The sequence below is a fragment of the Oreochromis niloticus genome, linkage group LG17, assembly GCF_001858045.2.
Source record: "Oreochromis niloticus isolate F11D_XX linkage group LG17, O_niloticus_UMD_NMBU, whole genome shotgun sequence".
Classification (NCBI taxonomy): Eukaryota; Metazoa; Chordata; class Actinopteri; order Cichliformes; family Cichlidae; genus Oreochromis; species Oreochromis niloticus.
This window is the reverse complement of record NC_031981.2, coordinates 31,476,228-31,500,831: the sequence shown is the minus strand read 5'-3', so window position 1 is coordinate 31,500,831 and position 24,604 is coordinate 31,476,228. Positions and strand designations below refer to the sequence as shown.

Genomic DNA, 24,604 nt, shown 5'->3' with positions numbered 1-24,604 from the left:
ACAATAGAATAACAGAAAACAGCAAAGATAAATAAATAAAACACATAATACATAAAATTAAAACAGCCCTATATAAAATAAAACAAGATAAAACAGCATTGAATCACCTAAAAACAACTAAAATAAAAATAAAAATAAAAACCAACATCTCACATGGTGTCAAAGGCCAGGGTAAAGAGGTGGGTTTTCAAGAGTGACTTAAAAACAGATAAAGAACTGGCCTGTCTAATCTCTAAAGGAAGCTCGTTCCACAGTTTTGGAGCTGCTACAGCAAAAGCACGATCTCCTCTAAGTTTACGCCCAGTCCTGGGTACATTCAGGAGCAGCTGATCAGCTGACCTGAGAGAGCGGGTGGGTGTATAAGGCTGTAGCAGCTCAGAGAGATAAGCTAAACCATGGCCCCAAACTGGTTGGTTGTCCCATGTGTTTCCCCGTAGCTGCTCCGGGCGCACACACAATGAGCCCTGGTTTCGCGACGCAGGCGCAGCAACAACCTCCTTCTCCTCCTCACTGCCTCCTGTGTGTGTGTGTGTGTCTGTGTGTGGGAGGTACTGGGTTCCTCACAGACGGTGGTGTTCCCCAAAGCTAAGGGCTCGCCAGCGGGGCCCGTGAGAGCGAGGGTCCAAGGTCCAAATGGAGGGCTGTGTTCGTGAAACCCGCCCTCCGCAGAGCTAAGCGTATGCTAGCGAGGCGCTTGAGAACGATGTAGAGGGAGCAAGGATGAGGAGGAGGCAAGGAGTGTCTGAAGTCCAACTGGAGGGCGGTGTTCACATAATAGGCAGGCCAAGCAGCTGCTCTTTCACTAGCGAGGCACATGAGAACGAAGGAGAGGGAGCGAGAAGGACGAGGAGCAACGGAGAGCCCGAGGTCCAACTAGAGGGCGGTGTTCGTGAAACCCGCCCTCCGCGGACCTAAGCATACGCTAGCGAGGAGCATAAACGGAGGGCCGTGTTCGCGTAATAGGCAGGCCAAACGGCTGCTCTTTCACTAGCGAGGCACTTGGGAATGATAGAGAGGGAGCAAGGAGGACGAGGAGGCACGTAGAGCCCGAGGTCCAACTGGAGGGCGGTGTTCGCGTAATAGGCAGGCCACACAGCTGCTCTTTCACTAGCGAGCCGAATGAGAACGAAGGAGAGGGAGCGAGAAGGACGAGGAGCAACGGAGAGCCCGAGGGCCTCACAGAAGGGGGTGTTCGCGAAACCAGCCCTCCACAGACCAAAGCCTACGCTTGCGAGGAACATAAACCTGCTGCGCTTTCACTAGCGAGGCTGTTGAGAACAATGTAGAGGGAGCAAGGATGAGGAGGACGCAAGGAGTGTCTGAAGTCCAAACGGAGGGCGGTGTTCACGTAATAGGCAGGCCAAGCAGCTGCTCTTTCAATAGCGAGGCGCAGGAGAAAGACTGAGAAGGAGCAAGGAGGACGAGGAGCAACGGAGACCTTGATGTCCTCACCAACGGCGGTTTTCGCGAAGCCCACCCTCTGCAAATCTAAGCGTACTCTAGCGAGGAGCATGACAAGGATGTAGAGGGAGCAAGGATGACGAGGAGCAACGGAGAACCCGAGGTCCTCACCGAAGGGGGTGTTCACGAAACCCGCCCTCCGCAGACCTAAGCGTACGCTAGCGAGGAGCATGAGAACAATGTAGAGGGAGCAAGGATGACGAGGAGGCAAGGAGTCTCTGAAGTCCAAACGGAGGGGGGTGTTCGCGTAATAGGCAGGCCAAGCAGCTGCTCTTTCACTAGCGAGGCGCAGGTGAACGATGGAGAAGGAGCAAGGAAGACAGGGAGCAACGGAGAGCCCGAGGTCCTCACTTAGGCCCATTTATGCGTAACCCGGGCCCATCCGCCTAAGCGCTCACCTGCGAGGAGCAGGAGAACAGAGCAGAAGGAGGAAGGAGGACAGGGAGGCAGGGAGAGTCCGAAGTCCTCACTGAGGCCGGTTTACGCGAACACTGCCGAGAAGGAGACATTGATGATGATGATGATGATAATGATGATGTGAAGTTGATAGTTCTTTCCTCCAGCGGATCCTCCAGTGGTTGCCATCGTAACTTACGAATGTGTGTTGGGGTTGCGAAATACCCCATCGCGATTACAAAGGGGTCACAGTGTACCCACGGAGCAGAGAGCACCCCCGGTCCTCATGAAGGCCGGTTTACATGTAACCTGGGGCCCATCTGCCTAAGCGCTCACTTGCAAGGAGCAGGAGAACGGAGCAGAAGGAGGAAGGAGGACTGGGAGGCAGGGAGAGTCTGAGGTCCTTACTTAGGCCGGTTTACATGAACACTGCCGAGAAGAACACATTGATGATGATGATGATGTGAAGTTGAGAGTTGTTTGCTCTGGCGGTTCGGGGTCCCTCCAGACCCCAGTGTTTGCCATCGTAACTTACAAATGTGCATTGGGGTTGCGAAATACCCCATTGTGGGTACACTCTGATCCCATAGTAATCGTGGAGTAGAGAGCACCCCCGGTCCTCGCGAAGGCCGGTTTACGCGTAACCCGAGGCCCATAAGGCTAAGCACTCCCTGCGAGGAGCAGGAGAACGGAGCAGAAGGAGGAGTAGGAGGCAGGGAGAGTCCGACGTCATCACTTAGGCCAGTTTACGCGAACACTGCTGAGAAGGAGATGACGATGATGATGATGATGATGTGAAGTTGAGAGTTGTTTCCTCCGGTGGTTCGGCGTCCCTCCATACCCCATTGTTTGCCATCGTAACTTACGAATGTGCATTGGCGTTGCGAAATACCCCATCGTTGGTACACTGTGACCCCTTATTAATCGCGGAGCAGAGAGCACCCCCGGTCCTCGCGAAGGCCGGTTTACGCGTAACTCGGGGCCCATCCGGCTAGGCGCTCACCTGCGAGGCGCAAGAGAACGGAGCAGAAGGAGGAAAGAGGACAGGGCATCAGAGAGAGTCCGAGGTCCTCACTTAGAACGGTTTACGCGTAACCCGGGGCCCAAGCGGTTAAGCGGTAGCCTGCGAGGAGCAGGAGAAAGGAACAGAAGGAGGTAGGAGGACTAGAAGACAGGGGCAGTCCGTGGTCCTCACGGAGGCCTGTTTTCGCGTAACCTGGGGCCCATCCGGCTAAGCGCTCGCCTGCGAGGAGCAGGAGAACGGAGCAGAAGGAGGAAGGAGGACGCTGAGGCAGGGAGAGTTGTGGTCCTCACTGAGGCCCGTTTACGCGAACACTCCCGAAAAGGAGACGATGATGATGATGATGATGATGTGAAGTTGAGAGTTGTTTCCTCCAGCGGTTCGGGGTCCCTCCAGACCCCAGTGTTTGCCATCGTAAGTTACAAATGTGCATTGGGGATGCGAAATACCCTATCGTGGGTACACTTTGACCCCTTAGTAATCGCGGAGTAGAGAGCACCCCCGGTCCTCACTTAGGCCCGTTTACGCGAACACTGCTGAGAGGGAGACGACGATGATGATGATAATGATGATGATGATGTGAAATTGAGAGTTGTTTCCTCCGACGTTTCGGGGTCCCTCCAGACCCCAGTGTTTGCCATCGTAACTTACGAATGTGCATTGGGGTTGAGAAATACCCCATCGCGATTACTAAGGGGTCACTGTGTACCCACGGAGTAGAGAGCACCCCCAGTCCTCGCGAAGGCCGGTTAACGCGTAACCCGGGACCCAGCAGCTAAGCGCTTGCCTGCGAGGAGCAGGAGAACGGAACAGAAGGAGGTAGGAGGACTAGGAGGCAGGGAGAGTTTGAGTTCCCCGCTTAGGCCGGTTTACGTGTAACCCGGGGCCCATCCAGCTAAGTGCTCGCAGGAGCAGGAGAACAGAGCAGAAGGAGGTAGGAGGACAAGGATGCAGGGGGAGTCCGAGGTCCTCATGGAGGCCAGTTTACGCGAACACTGCCCTCTGCAAAGCTAAGCGTCTGAAAGCGAGGCGGAGGAGAACCGAGGAGAAGGAGAAAGGAGGATGCTGAGGCAGGGAGAGTCCGAGGTCCTCACTTAGGCCAGTTTACGCGTAACCTGGGGCCCATCCGGCTAAGCGCTCTCCTGCGAGTAGAAGGAGAACGGAGCAGAAAGAGGAAGGAGGACTAGGAGGCAGGGAGAGTCCGAGGTCCTCACTTAGGCTGGTTTACGTGAAGACTACCCTCTGTAAAGCTGAGCGTTTGCAAGTGTAGGGTAGAAGGACCGAGGAGAAGGAGGAAGGAGACGATGATGATGATGATGATGATGTGAAGTTGAGAAATGTTTGCTCCGGTGGTTCGGGTTCCCTCCAGACCCCAGTATTTGCCATCATAACTTACGAATGTGGGTTGGGGTGGCGAAATACGCCATCATGATCACTAAGGGGTCATAGAGTACCCACGGAGTACGGAGCGCCCGCGGTCCCCACTTAGGCCGGTTTATGCGTAACCCGGGGCCCATCCGGCTAAGCGCTCGCCTGCGGAGAGCAGGAGAATGGGGGAGAAGGAGGAAGGAGGTCGAGGAGGAACGGAGAGTCCGAGGTCCTCACTGAGGCCGGTTTACACGAACACTCTCGAGAAGGAGACGATGATGATGATGATAATGATGATGATGATGTGAAGTTGAGAGTTGTTGCCGTGGCGCTTGGGGGTCCCTCCAGACCCCAAGGTTTGCCATCGTAACTTACGCGATCGATGGTGGGTTACAGCCGATTAGGTGCCTTTGTCCGACGCTGTGACGAGACCCGCTATAGCCGGGGGTCCGCCTGACCCCCATGCACCCCCACCCCGAGCCGGAGCCCTGTTTCACGACGAGACCTGGGTCCTCGCTGCCGGGGTCTGCGTGACCCCCCCCTCGGTGTTTTTTTTTTTCTGAGCCAATTCTAGCCAATCATTTTACGTTTCCGAGGATAGTAGGCGGGACCAGGTACGTACGTTCTTTTAGAGCAGAGCTACAGATTAAAAATGCCCAAGGCGACGTGATCAAAAGTCTGGCTGTACTTCACAGCAAAAGATGCAAACTCAGCAGCCTGCAACAAGTGCTTTAAGCTGATACTGTGATATCCTGTCAAAGGAGGTAACACCTGTCAGGAAGAGGAAGATATTTTTGCTGCTATTTTTATAATCATCATTACCATTTCATTATTAATAGTGAGGTTGCATTCAGATGCATTCAGATGTTCAAATATATTGGTATTATATAAGTCTTTATTACAGGTCCAGGAAGAACCACTTTAAACTGTTGAGTTGAATCTATAATTTTAAAGGCTTTTGAATGTTTTTATATTCTTACACTGGAGTCTTCAGTGGGTGAGAAAACTGAGCTGCAGCGACAGGAAGTACATGTTTTTGAAGTTACATGCTTTTGCAGAAGTGAAACAAAGCAGAGTCTGAGTGCAAGTACTGTGAGTAGGTTATGAAACTGTATTAAGCTTTTAGTAGAGGCTCTTGATTAAACATTTACTCAACATATTACATATATAGTTCCAGTTAGGGTATTACATGTAAGGATGAGCCTCTGTTCTGGGGACAGGTCAGAAGTGCAACGGGTGAGATGAGAGAGCATTTAAGGGCGAGACACCCATACACACACATACAGACACATATAGTGAGAGAGGTCATGACACGTACGCAGTACACAGCACGCACGCGCCCCCGCACGTGCACGCACACACATATTAGAGAAACTCATTTATATAGGTAAGAGTTTAATCATGTTTTGCTATAACTGCAAAGTGGGGTGCGTACGTGGTAGTCTGTTCCAGGAAGTACACCAGATGTCCCAGAGATAAGCGACAGCGAAGGCGAGCTGGGGGAAGCACCTGGGGTCGGGCCGAAGAAGATGTTCTTTTAAAACTATGTCAAAGTTAACTGAACGTTTGTGGTTTTGCATTGACGTATGCTGTATTGTGTCTGAGAGGGGGGGGGGGAGCAGTATCACTCCCAACCCTATAAAACCTTTGTCTGACTATTGTAAGATAGTTCAATACTGATTGGGCTGTTGAACTCACACATGTGTTCATTAAAATGTCGTCTAATTGCACCCAGCTGGATCTGTGGTTATTTTTGGATTCCTCCTCAATATCTGAACCTTAACATTTGGGGGCATCGTCCGGTGAGAGTGGGAATTTTTGTGTAGACGAAGAGATCCCGGGTCCATGGTGATTAGACGGGCAGATACGAGTCAGTGGTTGAAAGTGAGTGACAAGCCGGCTTATCCAAAGGTAAGGCACATACCTGTTGAATTTTCCAAACTGTGCCAGATTGGACATGTCAAATTAAAGTCTACTCACTGAAAATTACTGGTGAATGTCTGTTTTGATTTTGGTGAAGTTTTCATGAAGTTTACCGGTTGAAGTAATGATAATGAAGTATAAGTGACAGTACTGAGTAATGAGAATAAAGGAATGAAAAGAGAAAGCAGTTGGACTGCTAAGTGAACTTAGAATGATAGGGAATTTGGTCATTGTGTGGGTTCAAGTCCCGTTGGTCATTTGGTCTACGTGTGATGGTCATTTTTGTGGGTTAGAGTCCCCTATGTCCACAATGGGAGATCTGCCTCAATCTTAATCCTGTTTTGGGTGTAGATTGTTGTTTCAAATTATTCTAAATTACTTTAGGACGAGGAGTCTGGGACCCTTAAGAAGCGCACTTTTCTCCTTGGTAACGCTTGCGCCTGGGCAGGACGCTGACCCTTGACCTACCCTGAAGAGTAGGGATAGTACCGTCGACAGCGGGGGAGGACTTGGGAATCTCCAAAATTGCTAGGAGTTAGAGTCTCCTATTTTTGCGCTTGATTGGGCATGCTGGCAAATTGAGTTAGGTTTAGAAATCTGGACAGGACAGTCTGGGACTGCCCTGGTGAATTGAGCACAAAAAGTCTGGGACTTATCGGTTGGAGCCGTTATGGTAAATTTATCGAAATTGGTAGGAGCAATAAGGCCTAAAATCTGTGCAGTTGTAATTAAAAAGACGTCTGTGTAATATAAAATAAGAGATCTTTGAGTGAGAGAAGTCTCTGTGTCCGAAATGCACAGCCGGATGTGCACTGATGGTGTGTGTAAATGCAAATGAGCAGCGGTGACGCGCAGAGAGGGTGGTTTCAGTTTCGAGAGTATTGAGCTTTATAACTATTGTTTGCCAATATTGCTAAATGCCCGTAATTAAGAGGCTGGTTTTGCGTATTACGAGAGTATAAATAGAGTTTGAATTCATTACTGTGGATGGATAGTCATTGACTGAGTTTTGACATATATATAGATTGAGTGTATTGTACAGTATCTAAGACCACTATATATTTTTCTGTAGTAACCTCTCTTGAGTAATAAATGGTGGTGTGTTTTATTTTTAGTTATGTGTGTGTGGTGAGAAGCCGTGAGGATGATGAGAGGTTTCAGTTTTTTCTTTTCTCTTTGACTTGCTCTTTCTGATGATGAAAAGCATGGCTAAAAAAGCATGGCTAAAATACTCATATGAAAGCGTATTTTGAGGAATTTTAACCGTGTGAATGCTGTCAGTATTTGATTTGAGTGACTCTGTTTGAGAGAAAAGGCAGTGTGTGTGAGACGATTCATGGCGTCTGAAAGAGGTTAGAACGTTTAAAAAGTGTGTATGAAATAAAGGAGTGTGAAATATATTTCTTTTGTGATGTAAAGTAGTGGTGGGCGGATCGATCCAAATATCGATAGTATCGATCCCAAGTCGGGATCGGTATCGGATCAATACTAGCCTGGTTAGATCGATTCTTTACTTTGAGTTCTGCTTGTTTGCTATGCTGTGCTTTTGGCAAAAACGAAACAGCCAGGTCGCTGGACTAGCCGCTCCTGTGTCAGCGGAGAGCAGGCACACTTTGCTCCCCCCGCCCCCCCTCTCTTATGTTTCGGTGTTGCGCTGACACGTCACGTGACTTAGACACTTTGGAGGTTATTAAGTTGTTTACATATTAATTATATTTTTACCAATTGTTTTTGTTGTTGAAAATTTTAATTGTAATTTTCATATTATAGTTTATCAACACTATTTGTTTTAATTTGTTTACTGGTTTGCGTGCACTTAAGATTAAAAAAAAAGAAAAAAAAAAAGGATCGCCACCACGGCAGACCCGATGGCATTTTCATGCTTCGCCGCATCATTTATTCTTACAATAATCACATGGTTGCTGTAACAGTACATTCAACGGCTGCAGGAGCTGCAGCCGTACACATCACCACCACCAAACCTGCAGCGGCATCGCAGAACACGCCCTGCCACATACCCCCATCGCCCGCTTCACCCCACCCCGCGAGCGGGTGAGGGAATCGGCCCGGACCATCGGCGCCCCATGCCCCGGCCCAGCGATGGCGAAGTGTCCACTCTAGCGGTCGCCCGTGCCTCCAGCGGAGGCCTGATGGCCACCCATATGGCAAGCAGAGGCGGCGGAGCAGGAGTGGAAGTGAGCCGGGGCTCAGAGGCAGCTGGGCAGACGGCCGGCACGCAGGACCATGCAGCCTGCGTGCCAAAGCGGACAGCATGCCGCCCTCAGGCAGGACCCCCGCGCACCTCGACCTCCATCTCCAGCTTGGCAGGTCCCGTTGGCACGCCAGCCTCCGGCTCACCCCGAGCCGCGCGCTGTCCACCCTTACAGTGATCACCCGGTTGCTGTAACAGTAGCCTACATTCAATGGCTGCAGCCCTCCTGCTGCCAGCTGTACACATCAACACCAAAAACAACAACAGCACAAGCAGCACACAGGTTTTAAGCCGGTGAGGCATAATTGTAGATGCAGTGAAGGTGAGTCCACCTCATCTGCAGCAGCATCGCAGACCACGGCCGCCACAATAATAAAGCATTTTTTATTTAATTATAAATAAATTATTTCTCCTAATTATGTCCTGGGTTTTAAGTAATTAATAATACAAAAGGAAAAATCACAAAAAACACTTAAGGTCATGAAAATTAATTGCGATTTAGCAATTCAATGAGGCATCCACCTGATTTATTGAAAAGTATCGGTATCGGTATTGGTATCGGCGATACTGGCCCGTATTTACTTGGTATCGGATCGATACCAAAATATGCAGTATCGCACACCACTAATGTAAAGTAGGATGTTTTAAAGTTTGAAAGTGCTTTTAATTCAAGAAATCCATGAGTGAGGTTATGAGAGGTTGAGTTTATTTTTTCTGATTGAAAACACATAAGTATATACACTTGGTACACCCACTCAAGAAATTATTGTGTGACTGATGCTACAAAATTGACCTAAAGAATGGTGATGTGTGTGAAGAAGTGTTAATTGTTCTGATGTGTGAAAGAGCTCTATTTAAATGTGTGTGAGTGAAATGAAGGTGTATTGTTTTTAGATCAAGATTTAGTAGAATTACTGATTGTTTGTAGACTGTGAAATTTAAAGGGAGACAGAGTCTGCCTGTTGCCTGCAGAAAGTCTCTGCAGAGTCTGCAGCAACAGGAAGTGTGTGTGTGTGTGTCTGGGACAGGAAACGCATGCCCATAAAAGGTAACTGAGGGTGTAAAGAAAGAACATAGAGAGACAGACGAGTTAACTCGAGGCAGATGAAGCAAATGGAGGTTTTAAGAAAAAGAAATGAAAAGAAGATTAATTGTATGCTTTAGTGTGCCAATACAGGTGGACTTCTCTCAACATGGGACTTTGAGTAACCGGCAAAAAGGATAGAGGAACAATTGGGAAAAACAGGCCACTTTTTGGCAAAAATTTATAGCTTCACCTCTCACTTTGTCCCTGAAACTGAGAAGAAACTCAAAGGACAGTCAATTTCCTGATGAAGACCGACAGAACATCGTGGACTAGAAGAATTAACTGAAGCTAAAAGCAGTGCAAGCGAAAGCAGTAACACTGACGACGACTGAGGAGTCCAGCAGTATGACAGAAAGCACGTGATGCAACATGCATGCTGGTGAAGAACAGTGTGATGTGTCTGCTGGAAGGCACTGACTCTCATATTTGCCATGCTTGGAGCAATCTTGGAAGAGAAGACTGAAAAGATGAATGGAGAAGAAAACAGAGCAAATGAAAATAAGACTGAAGGCACTGAACGGGATATTTTGCCAGACTGGAACTTAACTTTGAAGAAGAATACTGAAAGTTCAAAATAGAGGAGAAACAGACTGTGTTTGTTGGAGCTTTGAAGCCCGAACAGGACACTGTGAATGAAAAAGTACCAGTGAGAGATGAAGCTGGACAAGTTTGACTGCGAGAATACAGGATATGATTGGATTGAAATTGAAGCCGGAACTCATGATTGTTTAGGGATGTCCACCACATCACAACAAAGAGGTAAACAATACAAAAGGTAAAAATAATCAAAAAATAACTGACAACTATATTAATGAATAGAAAACACACATACACAAATTGTTACATGTGAAATTATTTTTGAAATGAATCAGAAGTGAGATAGTTTGAAGCTAAAGCTCAGTGAAAAGATGCATAAATCAAATATGAATACATAAAATGCAACGAAGAAAGCAGCTTACACTCAATTAACATGAAATGTAACGAGGAAGAACACGCTTATATTCATATTTATGACATAAACATGGCATCATTGGTATTTGTGACAGGAAAGAGAGAGAAGTGGGTCGTTTAAGCACTCGTGATAATAATGAAAATGTCTTAGTTTTGTTATTTTCAGGAGTAAAGCAGACCCGGACCAGTTCTCCAGATGCCGCGGTCGGAAGGAAATTGTAGGTTAACATCAGTGGATAAGTTAAGGCAAGTTTCTGGTTGAATTGTTCACAGAATCATGTGTCCATGAACCTGGAAAACAGGCCCTAACACCTGGCTGAAGACCAGGAGTGCTTTATTTAAGGTGGGAAATTAAAATTTGGGTTAGCAATTCGGGGAAGGAGAAAACTGACTGTTTAACTGGAGAATTGGAAAGGTGTCTGTGAGACTGTGAAGCCATATATGCAAAAATAACACACACAAACATATGCAATGAAGATCAGCTTGCTACTTGTATGAGTGATAGAATGGTGTGAATGGTTAATAAAATAGACTTAAAGCTTGAGGTTGAAGTTGACCCAAAGGGGTTAAATGACAGGGGAGTGAGTTATGGAAATTAACAGAAGAAAAGGTGGCTGTTGAGGATCATTTGGTGAAATATAATGGTAAAGTAACACGATACGGTGGTCAGGTCTGTTCAGAGGTGCAGATGTGAACAGGAAATTTATAATTTAGGGAGGATATGTTGTGTAATGGGCTTATATCTGAGGCTGAGTCTGAGCCTGAGACATTGTTGTGTGTAAAACGGTGCAGCTTGTGATGAGGTCCAGGTTGCAGTGAACGGGTGAACTTTGAGATTGTTTCAGATTTTTGAGGCTGTTTCTATTTCAAGAGAGGGAGTTTGATTAAACATGGATAGGTCTGAGAGGGGCCCGAAATTTTTGTAGTAGTGCACTCAGAAAAAACCTGTCAGGTGATTTTGTTTTGTACTTTGATGAGCTAATAATCAGCTCTCTTTTTTCATTTTTGTTCTAAGCAGGCCTGAAAGGGGGTGAACTGATGGCGCTGACAAAATTACCGAGTACAAAAATCAGGTGGGCTTTACAGATTATAATTGGCTGAGGAGGAGACCTGATTGGCGGCGAGGCTCTGTCTAAAAAGGATTGTAGCGATTCAATCCAGTCAAAAGTATAGAGAACTATTTTCCTAAAAAGGAAAACGAATTAAAACAAATGGTTGAGCTCATTTTGCTGATGTGGAGCATCTGATGACGTGCGCAGAAGGCTGTAGTATCAGCAAAAATATCATGTGTGGATGCGTGTGAGTGAATGTGAGTGACTGGACTAAGGTGGGGATGAATAAATGTGGACAAATTTACCATGTGAGGAAAAGAAAGGGGATGCTTTGTTTTGCTTTTGCCATAAGCAGGACAAGTGGGAGACTTAAATCTGGGGATGCTGATGTTCCTTTGAGTGAATTTCTGTTTTATTGATTTGGGTTAGACCATGTTATTACATTATAAAATGCTAAAAGGGAAACATTTTTTGATATAACTCAAGTTACCATTAACTGAGGTAACATAGGATTAATAACAGTTCTGTTTAAGTTTATTTTTGTCATGACACAGACTGGATCATAAAGAGGGAGTTGAGTATGATATGTAAAGTACAGGTTTTGTTTCCAGGAAATTCCAAGGATCCAGACTTCGAAGGGAGCAGGAGTTCAAGAAGATTTGACATGATGATTAAATTGATTTTATTCCTTAAACACAGGTTTTAGGGCCGGAGCAAAATACCGGAGAGGAGGATTGCTGAGCTGTTTGGAGAAATGATATGACTAACCTTTTTTCCTTTTAATTTCCTAAGCTTGGGTGGAGCATTTTGAGTTTTTTGCCACATGAGATGTGTCAAAAAAGAGAGGGATTTAGTGGGGTTTTTTGTGATACTTTAGATATGGTAAAACTGAGGCAGGAATTGTTATGTTCATGTTTAAGTTAAAGGATGAAAATGAACTGAATTCGGTTTAGAAGATAAAATGCTGTGTTGATAAGAAGTTGTACACCAAACTTAAAGGGAAACTGTGGGAATAATAATAATGGGGAAGAGCAGTGAAGATTTTAGGAGTAGAAAATGTGGGATTTCTTTTGACTTTTAGAATAAGTTGTTATAATGTAGGCTTTAGAAACAGATAGTAAATAGATTTATTTCTGGGGTAGAGGAGAGCTTTTTATGAGGATGTTAAAAGTGTCACTGACCCGAATGAATAGCATTGAAGATTACATACACAGGAATGATTTCATACACATTGCATTTTGTGCTTATTAAAGAAATGTTGCTCAAGTCCATAACTGAAGGTCAGAAGCTTTGTTCGGCGCGAGGTCCGAGCAATTTATTGTGCAAGATGACAGAGCATTGAAGGCTGCGCACGCTTACAGACATATGGAGTTCATCAACACACATGACAGTATTGATTTGAGGCCCAGGGCCTGAAATCCATTTAGCATTTAACTGAATAGGAGTTGGCGTGTAACTAAACTGTGTGACATGTAAAATATTGAGATAACACATGCAGCTCTAAATTAGTCTTATTATATAAAATGCAGTTATAGAATAACAAATGCTTGTTGAAGTGACCAAGTTTTTGTTTAAAACAGAAGCAAAGGGAGAAAGCTTATATATTTTGGTTAAGTCTGATAAAGTATAAATTAGAGTGTATCATAACATTAAGAGCAGCAAAATGAAATAAAATGATATATTAAAACAGGTTATAACACAGGAAATGTGAGTTCTAAAATACAGTTAGAGTTCAGCTTTTAGCTATGATGAAATTTACTTAGGAGCTATTGATAATGTGCTTACACTTAGTGATTAAAGTGGTTGTTTTTTCTTTGATCCTGGTGTAGAATAAGTGGTTATGATGATTTTTCTTGTGAAAGGTGATTTTAGGCCAGAGCTGTGACAGTACAGGATGTTGAAGAGAGTGAACAACAGGAAACATATGACAGCAGTGCTGTAAGACTGTTAAAATGCTGTAGATTGAGATGAGTGATGTTTAAGATTATATAGGAACAAAAGTCAGAAAGTCAGAAGATAATTAGGTTTATGCTTTTGACTAAAGACTCCCAAACATAATAGGTTGAACCAAGTTTGAAAAAAAAAGAACAATTGAGGAACAGAGTAAGTTGGCGACCTGTAGGAGGAAAAGCTGTTTTGTTTCCTTTGCAGGCGGCCTGAATTCCACTGGAGAGGGACCCAGGAAAGGGACAGACCACTAGAGATTCACAAGTGTAAGGGGTCTCTCACCGGGTATGATTGGGTTCAGGGGTGAGGGAGGAGTGCTGATTGAGCTCTGCTCGCACTCTTATTCTCTCCTGCCGTTGATCAACTTTAGGCTCACTGATACTTTGGTGTGATTAACCTCAAGCATGTGTGTTCTCAAGTGGGAGCTGGCATTTCTAGAGAGGGTCAGAGCAATGATATAGGTGGGTATATGATGTAGGTCAGAGCAATGATATAGGTGCGTGCACGCGCCCCCGCACGTGCACGCACACACATATTAGAGAAACTCATTTATATAGGTAAGAGTTTAATCATGTTTTGCTATAACTGCAAAGTGGGGTGCGTACGTGGTAGTCTGTTCCAGGAAGTACACCAGATGTCCCAGAGATAAGCGACAGCGAAGGCGAGCTGGGGGAAGCACCTGGGGTCGGGCCGAAGAAGATGTTCTTTTAAAACTATGTCAAAGTTAACTGAACGTTTGTGGTTTTGCATTGACGTATGCTGTATTGTGTCTGAGAGGGGGGGGGAGCAGTATCACTCCCAACCCTATAAAACCTTTGTCTGACTATTGTAAGATAGTTCAATACTGATTGGGCTGTTGAACTCACACATGTGTTCATTAAAATGTCGTCTAATTGCACCCGGCTGGATCTGTGGTTATTTTTGGATTCCTCCTCAATATCTGAACCTTAACATACCTCAAATCTGATGAAACATCTGGCCACGCATAGCGGTTTTTTTTAAAGCCGAGAAATGCGCCGTGTTTGATAGCTTGCTGCGAGACCTCACACCGTGTTATCTTTTTACAAAAAAAACAGCTGAAGATGAGAGGTTTTTGGACAATTTTGTGTTCTCCATTCTTTAAGCACCGGTTTGAGCACCGTTTAAGCACCGGCACCGTTTCAAAAGTACCGGTTTGGCACCGGTATCGGATAAAACCTAAACGATACCCATCCCTACTCTTAACAAACACTGCCCCCCACACCCCACTCCTGTCCACCCACCCAGAAATCTGAGCCATGATCTGAGTATCCCTCATCACTCAGTCCACTCACACTAGGCCTGAAATCTGTCTTCTAATGTCTGCCTGCTGTCTTACTATTTGTATTATCTTTCATGCACAGTTGGAGCACCCACAATTTAGTTGTATATGTACAATGACTATTATAATTGGTGGTGGTGCTAGCTAGCTAGCTTGGTTAGCAAGCTGCAATTCTAAACTGTGCAGGTGCCACACAGTGACACAAAGATGCTAACTAGGGCTTAGTAACAGACTAATAAAATAACAGAAACTCTGATTACACTTAGCTCATCATCGGGCTATCATAGGAGGGAAAAATATATGACAATGCTTTTGCATTCTTTGCAAACTTCATTCAGGAGCTAAACTCAAGATTGACTGAACTCAGATCAAAGTTATCTAGTCACTTACCTTTGGATGAGCCAGCGAAAAACTGAGAAACAAACGCAATCAAGCGGGAACTCTGCTTCTTCTTCTTTTTTCTTTTTGGCGGATAACGCTGGTGCATTATCGCCACCTGCTGGACTGTATGATCATCAACTGGGCACAGACCGTGGCAGTCGCGGGAGTTTGAAATGTGATGGTTTAATGGAGCCTATGGAGATTTCTTTTGTCATTAGCAGTCCCCTTGATAGAGGCACAAGGTATGTTTATGACATAAATAAGGACATGTTTAGATGTTTTTGTGACAGAGGCTACATTTGTTAAATGTCACGTTGAAACTAGAGCTGGGCGATAAAACGATAATGATATGTATTGCGAAATAACTTTTTCTCGATAGAAAAATTAAACTATTGCGATAGACCTCATCTCTCTTGTCCTCTTAAAAAAAAAAAAAAGAACAGCCAATCCAAATTAAGTAGCGCAGAGCCGAACCAATCACAGCCGCAGCGTCACGTCACATGACTTGTTACGTACAGCACAAGCGCCAAGGCGCACATGTGTATTTGTTTTTGCAGCCGTGCAGCCCAGGTAATGAAGGAAATGAGTTTGCCGACTACAGAAAAATCAACCGAGAGCGTGAGCGAAGGTTACCGAAGAAAAAACAGATGATGGTTCCAATGCTGGAGAGATTGTCAAACGGAAGGGCCACAGAAGTTCCGTAGTGTGAAGGTATTTCGGCTATTTCAAGTCTGACAAAAAACAGAGTAGCGCGCACTGTAAATTGTGCCGAAAGCAAGTCTGGATATACAATAAAGCGGTGCATGCTCAATCTCTGACTGAAAGCGCTAATTCGTCATTCGGCTTTTGTCAGACTAAAGTAACTGTTAAAATCGTTTGAAAAGCTAAGCTATACAACAAGGAGAGATTGATGCTACGTCCACACGTACCCGGGTATTTTTGAAAACGCAGATTTTTCTATGCGTTTGCACCTTTCGTCCACACGTAAACAGCGTTTTCAGTCACTGAAAACGGAGATTTCTAAAAACGCCTGCCAGGGTGGATATTTTTGAAAACTCCGTTTTTGCATTTATGTGTGGACAAGAAAAACGGAGAAAACGCAGCGTCAAAGGTGTGCGCCTTTTTTGACGTCACACTGTGCGCCACGTTATTGTTTCGGTGAAATGAATTTCTACAATACTGTTACTGTTAATTGTACTCTCTGCAGTGTTTAAATGCTTACATATACACACATAGTTACTGTCCCTCCACACATACGACTTGGTTCTGCTTCTACGCCCCATCTTTGTTTACTATTTCCTACCGAGGCTTCTAGACTTCTGATTGACCAACATTTCTACACGGTTAGGAATATATCGCCACCTGTTGCTTTGGCATGTTCCTAGCAGCGTTTTCCTTCATTTCTGCGTTTACGTGTGGACGGGATTATTTTTTAAAACGAAAACGGAAAATCTCCGTTTTCAAAAATACCCGTGTACGTGTGGACGTAGCCTGAGAATTTCCTTTTAGTTCTCAGTTTATTTGATATTGACAAAGGTTAGTCAGTTTTGTCTGTTCTTCTGTAAAGCGACCTAAGATTTATTTTTAGAATTAAAATTTTGTTTCTAAGTGGAATTGACAATTTAGTAGTCTGTTTTGTTTGTTCTATTTTGAAACTTAAACGCTTTAGCGGCTGCCTTTTGTGTAGTTTACAATATTTGCCTTTATTTATCTGAAACTGAAGTCTCATGTTCCTTAAGTACATCTACCCTGTTGAACTTATTATGGGAAATAAATATTTTAATTAAAACAAGCTGCTAATTATTTCACATTTTACTTGTGAGCAATGGCACATTTAAATCTTACAAATATAGTTATTTGGCTTATATCGTGATATATATCGTTATCGCCTGAAATGAAAAAAACATATCGTGATATGAAAAAATCTTATATCGCCCAGCTCTAGTTGAAACGTACTTCGCGTTATAAGGTTTACGATTTTAAGAGTGTGGATTTTTTTTGCTTACACGCTGTTTCTGTGTATACATCCCCAGCTCTTACGGTGACAGGGCTCGCAAAATCGCTAGCCCGACGTCCCGGGGCTAGCGATTTTTCCAGTCGGGCTACCAGAATCTATCCCTGCCCTGCCCGTCGGGCTATCATAGGAGGGAAAAATATATGACAATGCTTTTGCATTCTTTTGGAAATGTAGCTGGGTAATTATGTCATTGGCGTCGGTGAGTCAGTGTCAATATGTGACTAGGGCTGCTCAATTAATCGAATTTTAATCTAAATTACTGGGCTTTCAACGATCATTAAAAATGACTGAGCCGATTATTAGCACCTCCCTCGTGCTTTACTCTCGCGCTGCTCCGTGTGGCAAATCGAGCGCACCTCTCTGCGTTTCAAACACGCGCCACAACAATTAAGAGGAGCTAACAGAGGGAAGCTCGGAAAGCTAAGCAGAAGTTATTTGGAGAGGAGAGTGACTGCCGTTGGTTGAAAAGAGAGGTACAAAAAAAAACCTTCAGTGGTGTGGAAACATTATGGGTTCACTAAACATAGATGTTTACATTTTATTTTTTATATTGCAAACATTTGCACTGTAATCAGTATTTGCACACTATTTTATACTATTTTTGACAATCTTTAAAGCCATTATTCAATACATTGTTATTGTTAAATGAATATCGTCAAATAATCGAGATCTCAATTTCAGAGAAAATAATCGTGATTATCATTTTTGCCATAATCGAGCAGCCCTATATGTGACATATTGAAATTGCATTTGAATTTGCGCTTGTTTTTTGCTTTCACTTTGCAATCGTGCGAACTGTGTATAGAGAGACAGTACTGATTGGTGAGTGACGATAATTTGCGCACCAATTCCTCTGACATCGTCTTATCAATCGTTAGCTTACTATGCGAACATGACAAGTGAAATCTCCCGCAAGAAGCTTAAACATGTGAGAGGTTGATCGCGCAGAGAATCGCTGAGCGTTATGTGAGTGCGTGTGTAAAAGAAGCAGGATATATATTTTAGTTCTGCTGAGCCAAATAAGACCGGTCAGGGTGAAGAAGTGACAGCCAAAGGAAAGCTTACCACAAAACGGAAAAGTTATGACAAATCAGACTATAAGGCAAAAAGAAAGTGCAGCTTTATGGTTTCATGGACAAAAGAATTTCTGTGGCTGCAATATGACAAGCTAAATAACCAGGGGTGCACATAAGTGGTCCACAGGTGCGCATTCGCTGTCAAAATAAAAAACGCGCACTAGATAAGAAGTTGCAACGCGTGTTTGCGTACATAATTTTCTGGAGGAGGACAGGCATTTGTTTAGAACTCTTAAAGATGTCGAAGAAGCTCCTTTAAGCAATTACTTTGGTGTTCCTCCACCTCCAAAGAAATGTCAGATGGAGAACCACAAAAGAAGCGCGTATTCTCGGAAAAGTGGTTGCAGGAGGTGAGCTGGCTTCGAACAAATGATGAACGCACGGAGATTTGGTGCAGAATGTGCCGTGAAAATCCCACTCTAGCAGACAAAAACAGTGCCTTTTATATGGACGCAAACGTGCATTGCAACTTCTTATCTGGTGCGTGTCTTTTATTTTGACAGCGAATGCGGACCACTTATGTGCACCCGTGTAAATAACATAATGTTCTGCCGGGTGTGTTGTTGGTTTCCCTCGATTTCTGAGTGGACAAGTGCCTTTGTTACTGGGACCAGTAATTTTAAGAAAGGCCCCCATTAGAACCCATGAGAAATGCAAGAAATGCATTATCGCTCAGTCTGCAATATCTTTCCCAGAACAAACACCAAGTGCAAATAACATACTAATAATCAACCTGAAAAATCTGTTTAGAACAGCCTACTATGTTGCAAAGAGTGAACTACCACTGGCAAAATTTAGCAGTCTTTGCAAACTTCAAAAAGCAAATGGCCTAGATCTTGGTTCCACTTGCTTCTTATCCGTGACTTCAGTGGAAATTTCAAATTCAGGACCTGACACAGACTGATTCATGTTCTACACAGTTCTTACAAGTTCATAGAAATTTCTGTTCAATTAGAACCAAGTATTTGAGTTGATGATTGTAATTTTTATACAATGTTGTAATTTGTGTTTCAACAATTTTTTGATTAATGTTTTGTTTCCGTTACAATATTATATAATATTGTAACGGAAACAAAACATAAAAAAATTGCTCCCTTTTTTATTCGGGCTACTTAAATTTATTTTGGGCTACCAAAAACTGAAGAGTCCCTGCCCGAAGGGCTACCAGGGATTTTGAAATTTTGCGAGCCCTGGGTGAGATTGATGGTTTACTGCCATTAAACCTTCAAAACATCATCAGTAAAGTGTCATCCTTCATTCGGGGGGGTTCGCTACAGTAATAGTTTAACAACAAAAGTATAGCTATCAATCAAGGATAATGTTGGATCAGTGTTTCAATATTTATATCTTTTATTAGATGTACATGTGGTTTGGTTATTTCCCTTTTGGTTGAAAGTACACTGAGAGAGGACTTTTTTATTAGTGATCTTAATAGTATTTTTTTTTCATATTAATGTAATTTTTTCATCTAATTGAATACAATCTATTTGTGTATGGTTGTCAGTCCAAAGAGGGAGAGAGGAAAGACGGGAATGTGAGGAGAAAGTACAAGGTCAGGAAGAACTAGGTAAACAGACAGGGAATGGTGAAAGGCAAAACAGAAACTGTTAAACTGACAAAGAAAAAAACCCTAATTTTACTCATGCAATCTGGAAGTTGCGTTCTCCCGATATTAAAGCTGCTATACAGAATCTGCAAAACAAACTGGGTTGAAACATTTTTGACCCTCTTTAACAACATTCCAACATAAAATTATCATTGATTGGGGAGATTAAAATTAATGATATATTTTTATGTGGTTCAGCCACAACTCTACTAAAACCTCAGCCAATAATAGGTAGGCCAACTTTTGGACCATCTAGTTGTCTGTATGACTGCCGCAGTACATGCACCACATTTGCGCACTATCAGAAAATGCCAAACGGTGCCCTGGTGGAGTGAGGAGCTGTAAAGAGAAGCAGAGTGCTCTGTTTATATTCTAAAAATGTTTTAAGCTGGCTTGTTTCAAACATTCTGTACAGCAGCTTTAAATGTTTTCCAAAAGCACACATACACTTACCTTATCAGTGTTTCTCAAACTTTTTACAGTGTGTACCACCTGAGAAAGTGTCAAGCTCTCCCAAGTACCACTATGAAAGCATGAAACCCATAAATCTTACAACACATAATTCCAATCTGTTACTAAAATGAAAAGTCACATTAAAAAGTAAGCGCATTAAGTCAGAATGAGGTTAAAATAAAAGGAAAAATCTGCAGAGCCATAGTAGTATCTGCTCTAAAGATATTTTCATACATTGTATACACTGTACCATGGGCAAAGTTGCCTCCATTTTTATAATTTTTTTTATTAATATTTTATACATTTGTACATTTCACGGACTCTTCTGTTTTGGAGTATATTTTTATGTATCTGTATTATATTATACATACACATTAAAAGTGAATCTCTGTCCAAAAAATGCACTCAGTTTACTTTTTACTCACTATGAGCATCATTTATTATTCTCCTCCAGTAATTAAGGTTAGGATATGTTTTTTTTTTTTTTATTCCAATCAATTCTTCTATTGCAGCATTTAAATAACCTTTACCAGATTTGATGGTTTTGTTACAAACTTTTCAAAAAAGTGTTTTGCTTTCCTTCACAAATGTGTGTTAAAATGTACAAAACAGTGATGCCATGTTTTGTGATGAGGACCCAGGCACAGAGAGACTTGATGAATTTAAAAATCTTATGATTTAATAAAGAAATTTGCAGACTTGCACAGAGATGGTAAAATTATGATGACTGATAACGGAGAAAACCTTGTTGGAGTGAGTCTCAGCTGCGTCTCTACCAGTTTTATAAGCCGAAATATACACAACATATGCTGTGTATATTTTAGTCAAAGTCTGTCTTGCTTTGTTTGTCAGACTTTGAAAAATGGGACGACTGCATTTACAGATCAGAGGTGGTGTGTCTTGTTCATATCTTCATCTGTGTGTGTTTTTTCTTTATCACAGCAATACTCTGAAGCTGCTCAGCTCTATGAAAAAGGACAGTATTATGACAAAGCAGCCTCTCTCTCCACATTCGCTGCAAAAAATGGTGAGGCAAATATGAACACACCTTGACAAACACATCCAATCAGCACGTTTCTCATCATCTTGGTTGGATTTCACTTTATTTTGTATATTTATTATTTCTCAGGACGAAGGTGGGAGAGCTGCTTCCAAACGTCTCTTCTCCCAAGATTCACTTGCAGTATGCAAAGGCCAAGGAGGCGGATGGCAAGTAGGTTGTTAGTTTGTGTACCTGTGTGCTGTGATGTGTAGATCACTGAAAGGGAACCTGACATCCTGACAGCTGTGCGCACAGATACAAGGATGCGGCACGAGCCTACGAGAGCGCGAAGGACTGGGACAATGTGATCCGCGTGCTGCTGGACCACCTGAACAAACCAGAAGAAGCTGTTCGCATCGCCAGAGAGATGCAGAGCATCGATGGAGCAAAGATGGTTGCCAGGTAGGATTTTACTGACCTGAAAATCCAACAAATAACTCACTTTTTTAACATTTACTGTAAAAGGGACAGCTTTTACAGCTTTAACAAATTACAGGCACTGAGTGTACAAAAACATTGGCAGTACCGTGTTATTTTTATTTTATACGCATCTGCGTAGGTGTCGTCGGGTATGGAGGGCCACCCGGGCTGCGTTATTATGCACCAAGGACCGTAATAAACGCATTGCTGACCGCCATCGGTCCTCCACCCCCGCCTGTGCTGTTGGACAAAAGGTATGGCTTTCCACACGCTTCGTTCCCGTCAGGGCGGAATCCAAGAAGCTCACTCCCACCTTTATTGGCCCGTTCGAGATCTCTGCTTTGGTTAACCCTGTGTCCGTAAAGCTCAAACTACCTCGCAACATGAAAATACACGACGTCTTCCATGTGTCTCAGATTAAACCTCTCCAGTCCAGCCCTCTGTGCCCTCCTTCCAGGCCCCCTCCTCCCCCCGGCTCGTGGATGGTCTGCCGGCCTACTCTATCACCCGTATCATGGATTCTCGGCGCCCGGGGCGTGGCTACCAGTTGGAGGACCGGTCCTGGATCCCTCGGGCGGCTGTCCTGGACAAGCGCATGCTGCGGGAGTTCCATCGCCTGCATCCGGGTAAGCCTGGTGGGTCGCCGGGAGGCTCCCGTTGAGGGGGGGGGGGGGGGGGGGTACTGTCATGGTCCCTGTGCCTCACCAGCTGATCCTGTATTAGGCAACGTGTTTTGTTGTTTTTTTGCTCTCCCTCTCTCTCTCTCTCACCTGCCGGGGCGGTGCTCATTATGGGCTACCGCCCCTGGCCCACACACCTGCCATCTCCACACCTGCTGCCTATCTGGGTGATCGCAAGGCCTATTTAAGACGGCAGCACTGTGTTACTCGTCGCTGGATCATTGAGCTATCAGCGTCAGTCACTCTGCCGTTAGTGAGTTAAATTCTGTAAAGTTGTTTCCGTCTGTTCGTCGTTAACTCTAGTTTCTGTGTACAGATCTACCCCGGACCTTTCCCTGCCTGCCTGTTACCGGGTGGACGAGTGAGTGGATTTGTGTTACCCCGCTGTGGAGAGAGGAGAGAGATTCGTTGGAGTGTGTCTGATTTCCGTCCTTCCCCTCACATGCCCCGGAGCCCTGGATCCCCTCCCCTCCCTCCAGCAAGTTGTACATAGTATCACCTGGTGTCGTTTGTGTTAATAAACTGACTGTCTACTCTGCAAGGATTCCCGGTCTGCGCCTGAGTCCATTAACTAAAACCTGACAATTTTGCTTCTTTCTCAGGACGAAGGTGGGAGAGCTGCTTCCAAACGTCTCTTCTCCCAAGATTCACTTGCAGTATGCAAAGGCCAAGGAGGCGGATGGCAAGTAGGTTGTTAGTTTGTGTACCTGTGTGCTGTGATGTGTAGATCACTGAAAGGGAACCTGACATCCTGACAGCTGTGCGCACAGATACAAGGATTCGGCACGAGCCTACGAGAGCGCGAAGGACTGGGACAATGTGATCCGCGTGCTGCTGGACCACCTGAACAAACCAGAAGAAGCTGTTCGCATCGCCAGAGAGATGCAGAGCATCGATGGAGCAAAGATGGTTGCCAGGTAGGATTTTACTGACCTGAAAATCCAACAAATAACTCACTTTTTTAACATTTACTGTAAAAGGGACAGCTTTTACAGCTTTAACAAATTACAGGCACTGAGTGTACAAAAACATTGGCAGTACCGTGTTATTTTTATTTTATACGCATCTGCGTAGGTGTCGTCGGGTATGGAGGGCCACCCGGGCTGCGTTATTATGCACCAAGGACCGTAATAAACGCATTGCTGACCGCCATCGGTCCTCCACCCCCGCCTGTGCTGTTGGACAAAAGGTATGGCTTTCCACACGCTTCGTTCCCGTCAGGGCGGAATCCAAGAAGCTCACTCCCACCTTTATTGGCCCGTTCGAGATCTCTGCTTTGGTTAACCCTGTGTCCGTAAAGCTCAAACTACCTCGCAACATGAAAATACACGACGTACTTGATGTTTAAAGGCTTTAAGGATTCATTCCTGTTAGGATTGGTGGTCATTCATTTTCTGTCAGCTCTGTTTGTTTCTGCTTGGTGAATTATTTTTATTTTTTTTTTCCATTTGTCTGTTTGTGCGCACCCCAGGTTCTTTCTGCGGTCTAACGACTATGGCTCAGCCATCCACTTCCTGGTTTTATCCCATTGCAACGACGAAGCCTTCCAGCTGGCGCAGCACCACGAACAGATGGAGGTCTACGCAGACATCATCGGTCAGCCTGTTTCTGGAAATCTGAACTGTTTCCCTTTTGCTGTGTTTGCTCGAGGCCTGAGCTGTTTTCTCTTTGTGTCATTCTGTTTAATTATGTGTAGTTTTCACTGTTGTTTCATGGCTGGTGGGTTTTGTGTTCATCAGGCTCTGAGGCGACACAGGAGAACTATCAGTGTATCGCTCTCTACTTTGAGGGAGAAAAGAAACACCTGCAGGCTGAAGTTCTTTCAAAAGTGTGGACAGTACAGCAGAGTAAGAGCAATGAATTCACTCATCAGTCATGTTTAGTTTTATGACTCCTGTTATTCAAACGGCTCTTTTCTTTCTGGACAACTGTCAGGCGCTGAAGCGCTTCTTGTTGTACACTAACACCGAAGAAAACATGGCAATTGAGACGGTGAGAGCTGTGTGTGTGTGTGTGTGTGTGTGTGTGTGTACATATATAAAATATAGTGTATTTAAATATGTCCAAATTTCCTTTTTTTTTTTTTTTTTTAATACTTTCTTTTTTAACCCTGACGGCATAGGGGCAGCGAGGGGTGGCATCCCGAGTTGCATCTTCCGAGAGGAAGATCCTACTAAAGCTACAAGTCAACCTACCGGAAATATGCCCCCA

The 24,604-nt window shown here is 44.2% G+C and overlaps 2 protein-coding genes across 7 annotated transcripts; both read left to right on the top strand.

Moving 5' to 3' along the window:
- The first annotated feature begins 15,155 nt into the window (after nt 1–15,155).
- Nucleotides 15,156–22,857, top strand: LOC109195120 (uncharacterized). 5 transcript variants are annotated; one of them, XM_019346629.2, is made up of 8 exons: nt 15,156–15,341; nt 21,194–21,278; nt 21,381–21,464; nt 21,537–21,695; nt 21,853–21,967; nt 22,130–22,339; nt 22,572–22,627; nt 22,710–22,857. In XM_019346629.2, exons 4-8 carry the CDS (start codon nt 21,661–21,663, stop codon nt 22,756–22,758), a joined length of 465 nt encoding a protein of 154 aa, XP_019202174.1. In that variant the 5' UTR covers nt 15,156–15,341; nt 21,194–21,278; nt 21,381–21,464; nt 21,537–21,660; the 3' UTR covers nt 22,759–22,857. The 5 variants fall into 5 exon arrangements, with proteins under 5 accessions (XP_019202174.1, XP_019202173.1, XP_019202171.1 ...); XM_019346628.2 differs by having other exon boundaries at nt 21,549–21,695; nt 21,853–22,339; XM_019346626.2 differs by having other exon boundaries at nt 21,853–22,339.
- A 3-nt stretch (nt 22,858–22,860) lies between these two features.
- LOC109195121 (WD repeat-containing protein 19) lies at nt 22,861–24,603 on the top strand. Of its 2 annotated transcripts, XM_019346634.1 has the most exons (7): nt 22,861–23,079; nt 23,152–23,310; nt 23,468–23,582; nt 23,865–23,989; nt 24,133–24,240; nt 24,329–24,385; nt 24,516–24,603. In XM_019346634.1, the coding sequence occupies exons 2-6, from the start codon at nt 23,289–23,291 to the stop codon at nt 24,355–24,357; spliced, it is 399 nt and encodes a 132-aa protein (XP_019202179.1). In that variant the 5' UTR covers nt 22,861–23,079; nt 23,152–23,288; the 3' UTR covers nt 24,358–24,385; nt 24,516–24,603. The 2 variants fall into 2 exon arrangements, with proteins under 2 accessions (XP_019202179.1, XP_019202178.1); XM_019346633.1 differs by lacking the exon at nt 24,516–24,603 and having other exon boundaries at nt 24,133–24,492.
- Nucleotide 24,604: the final 1 nt, after the last annotated feature.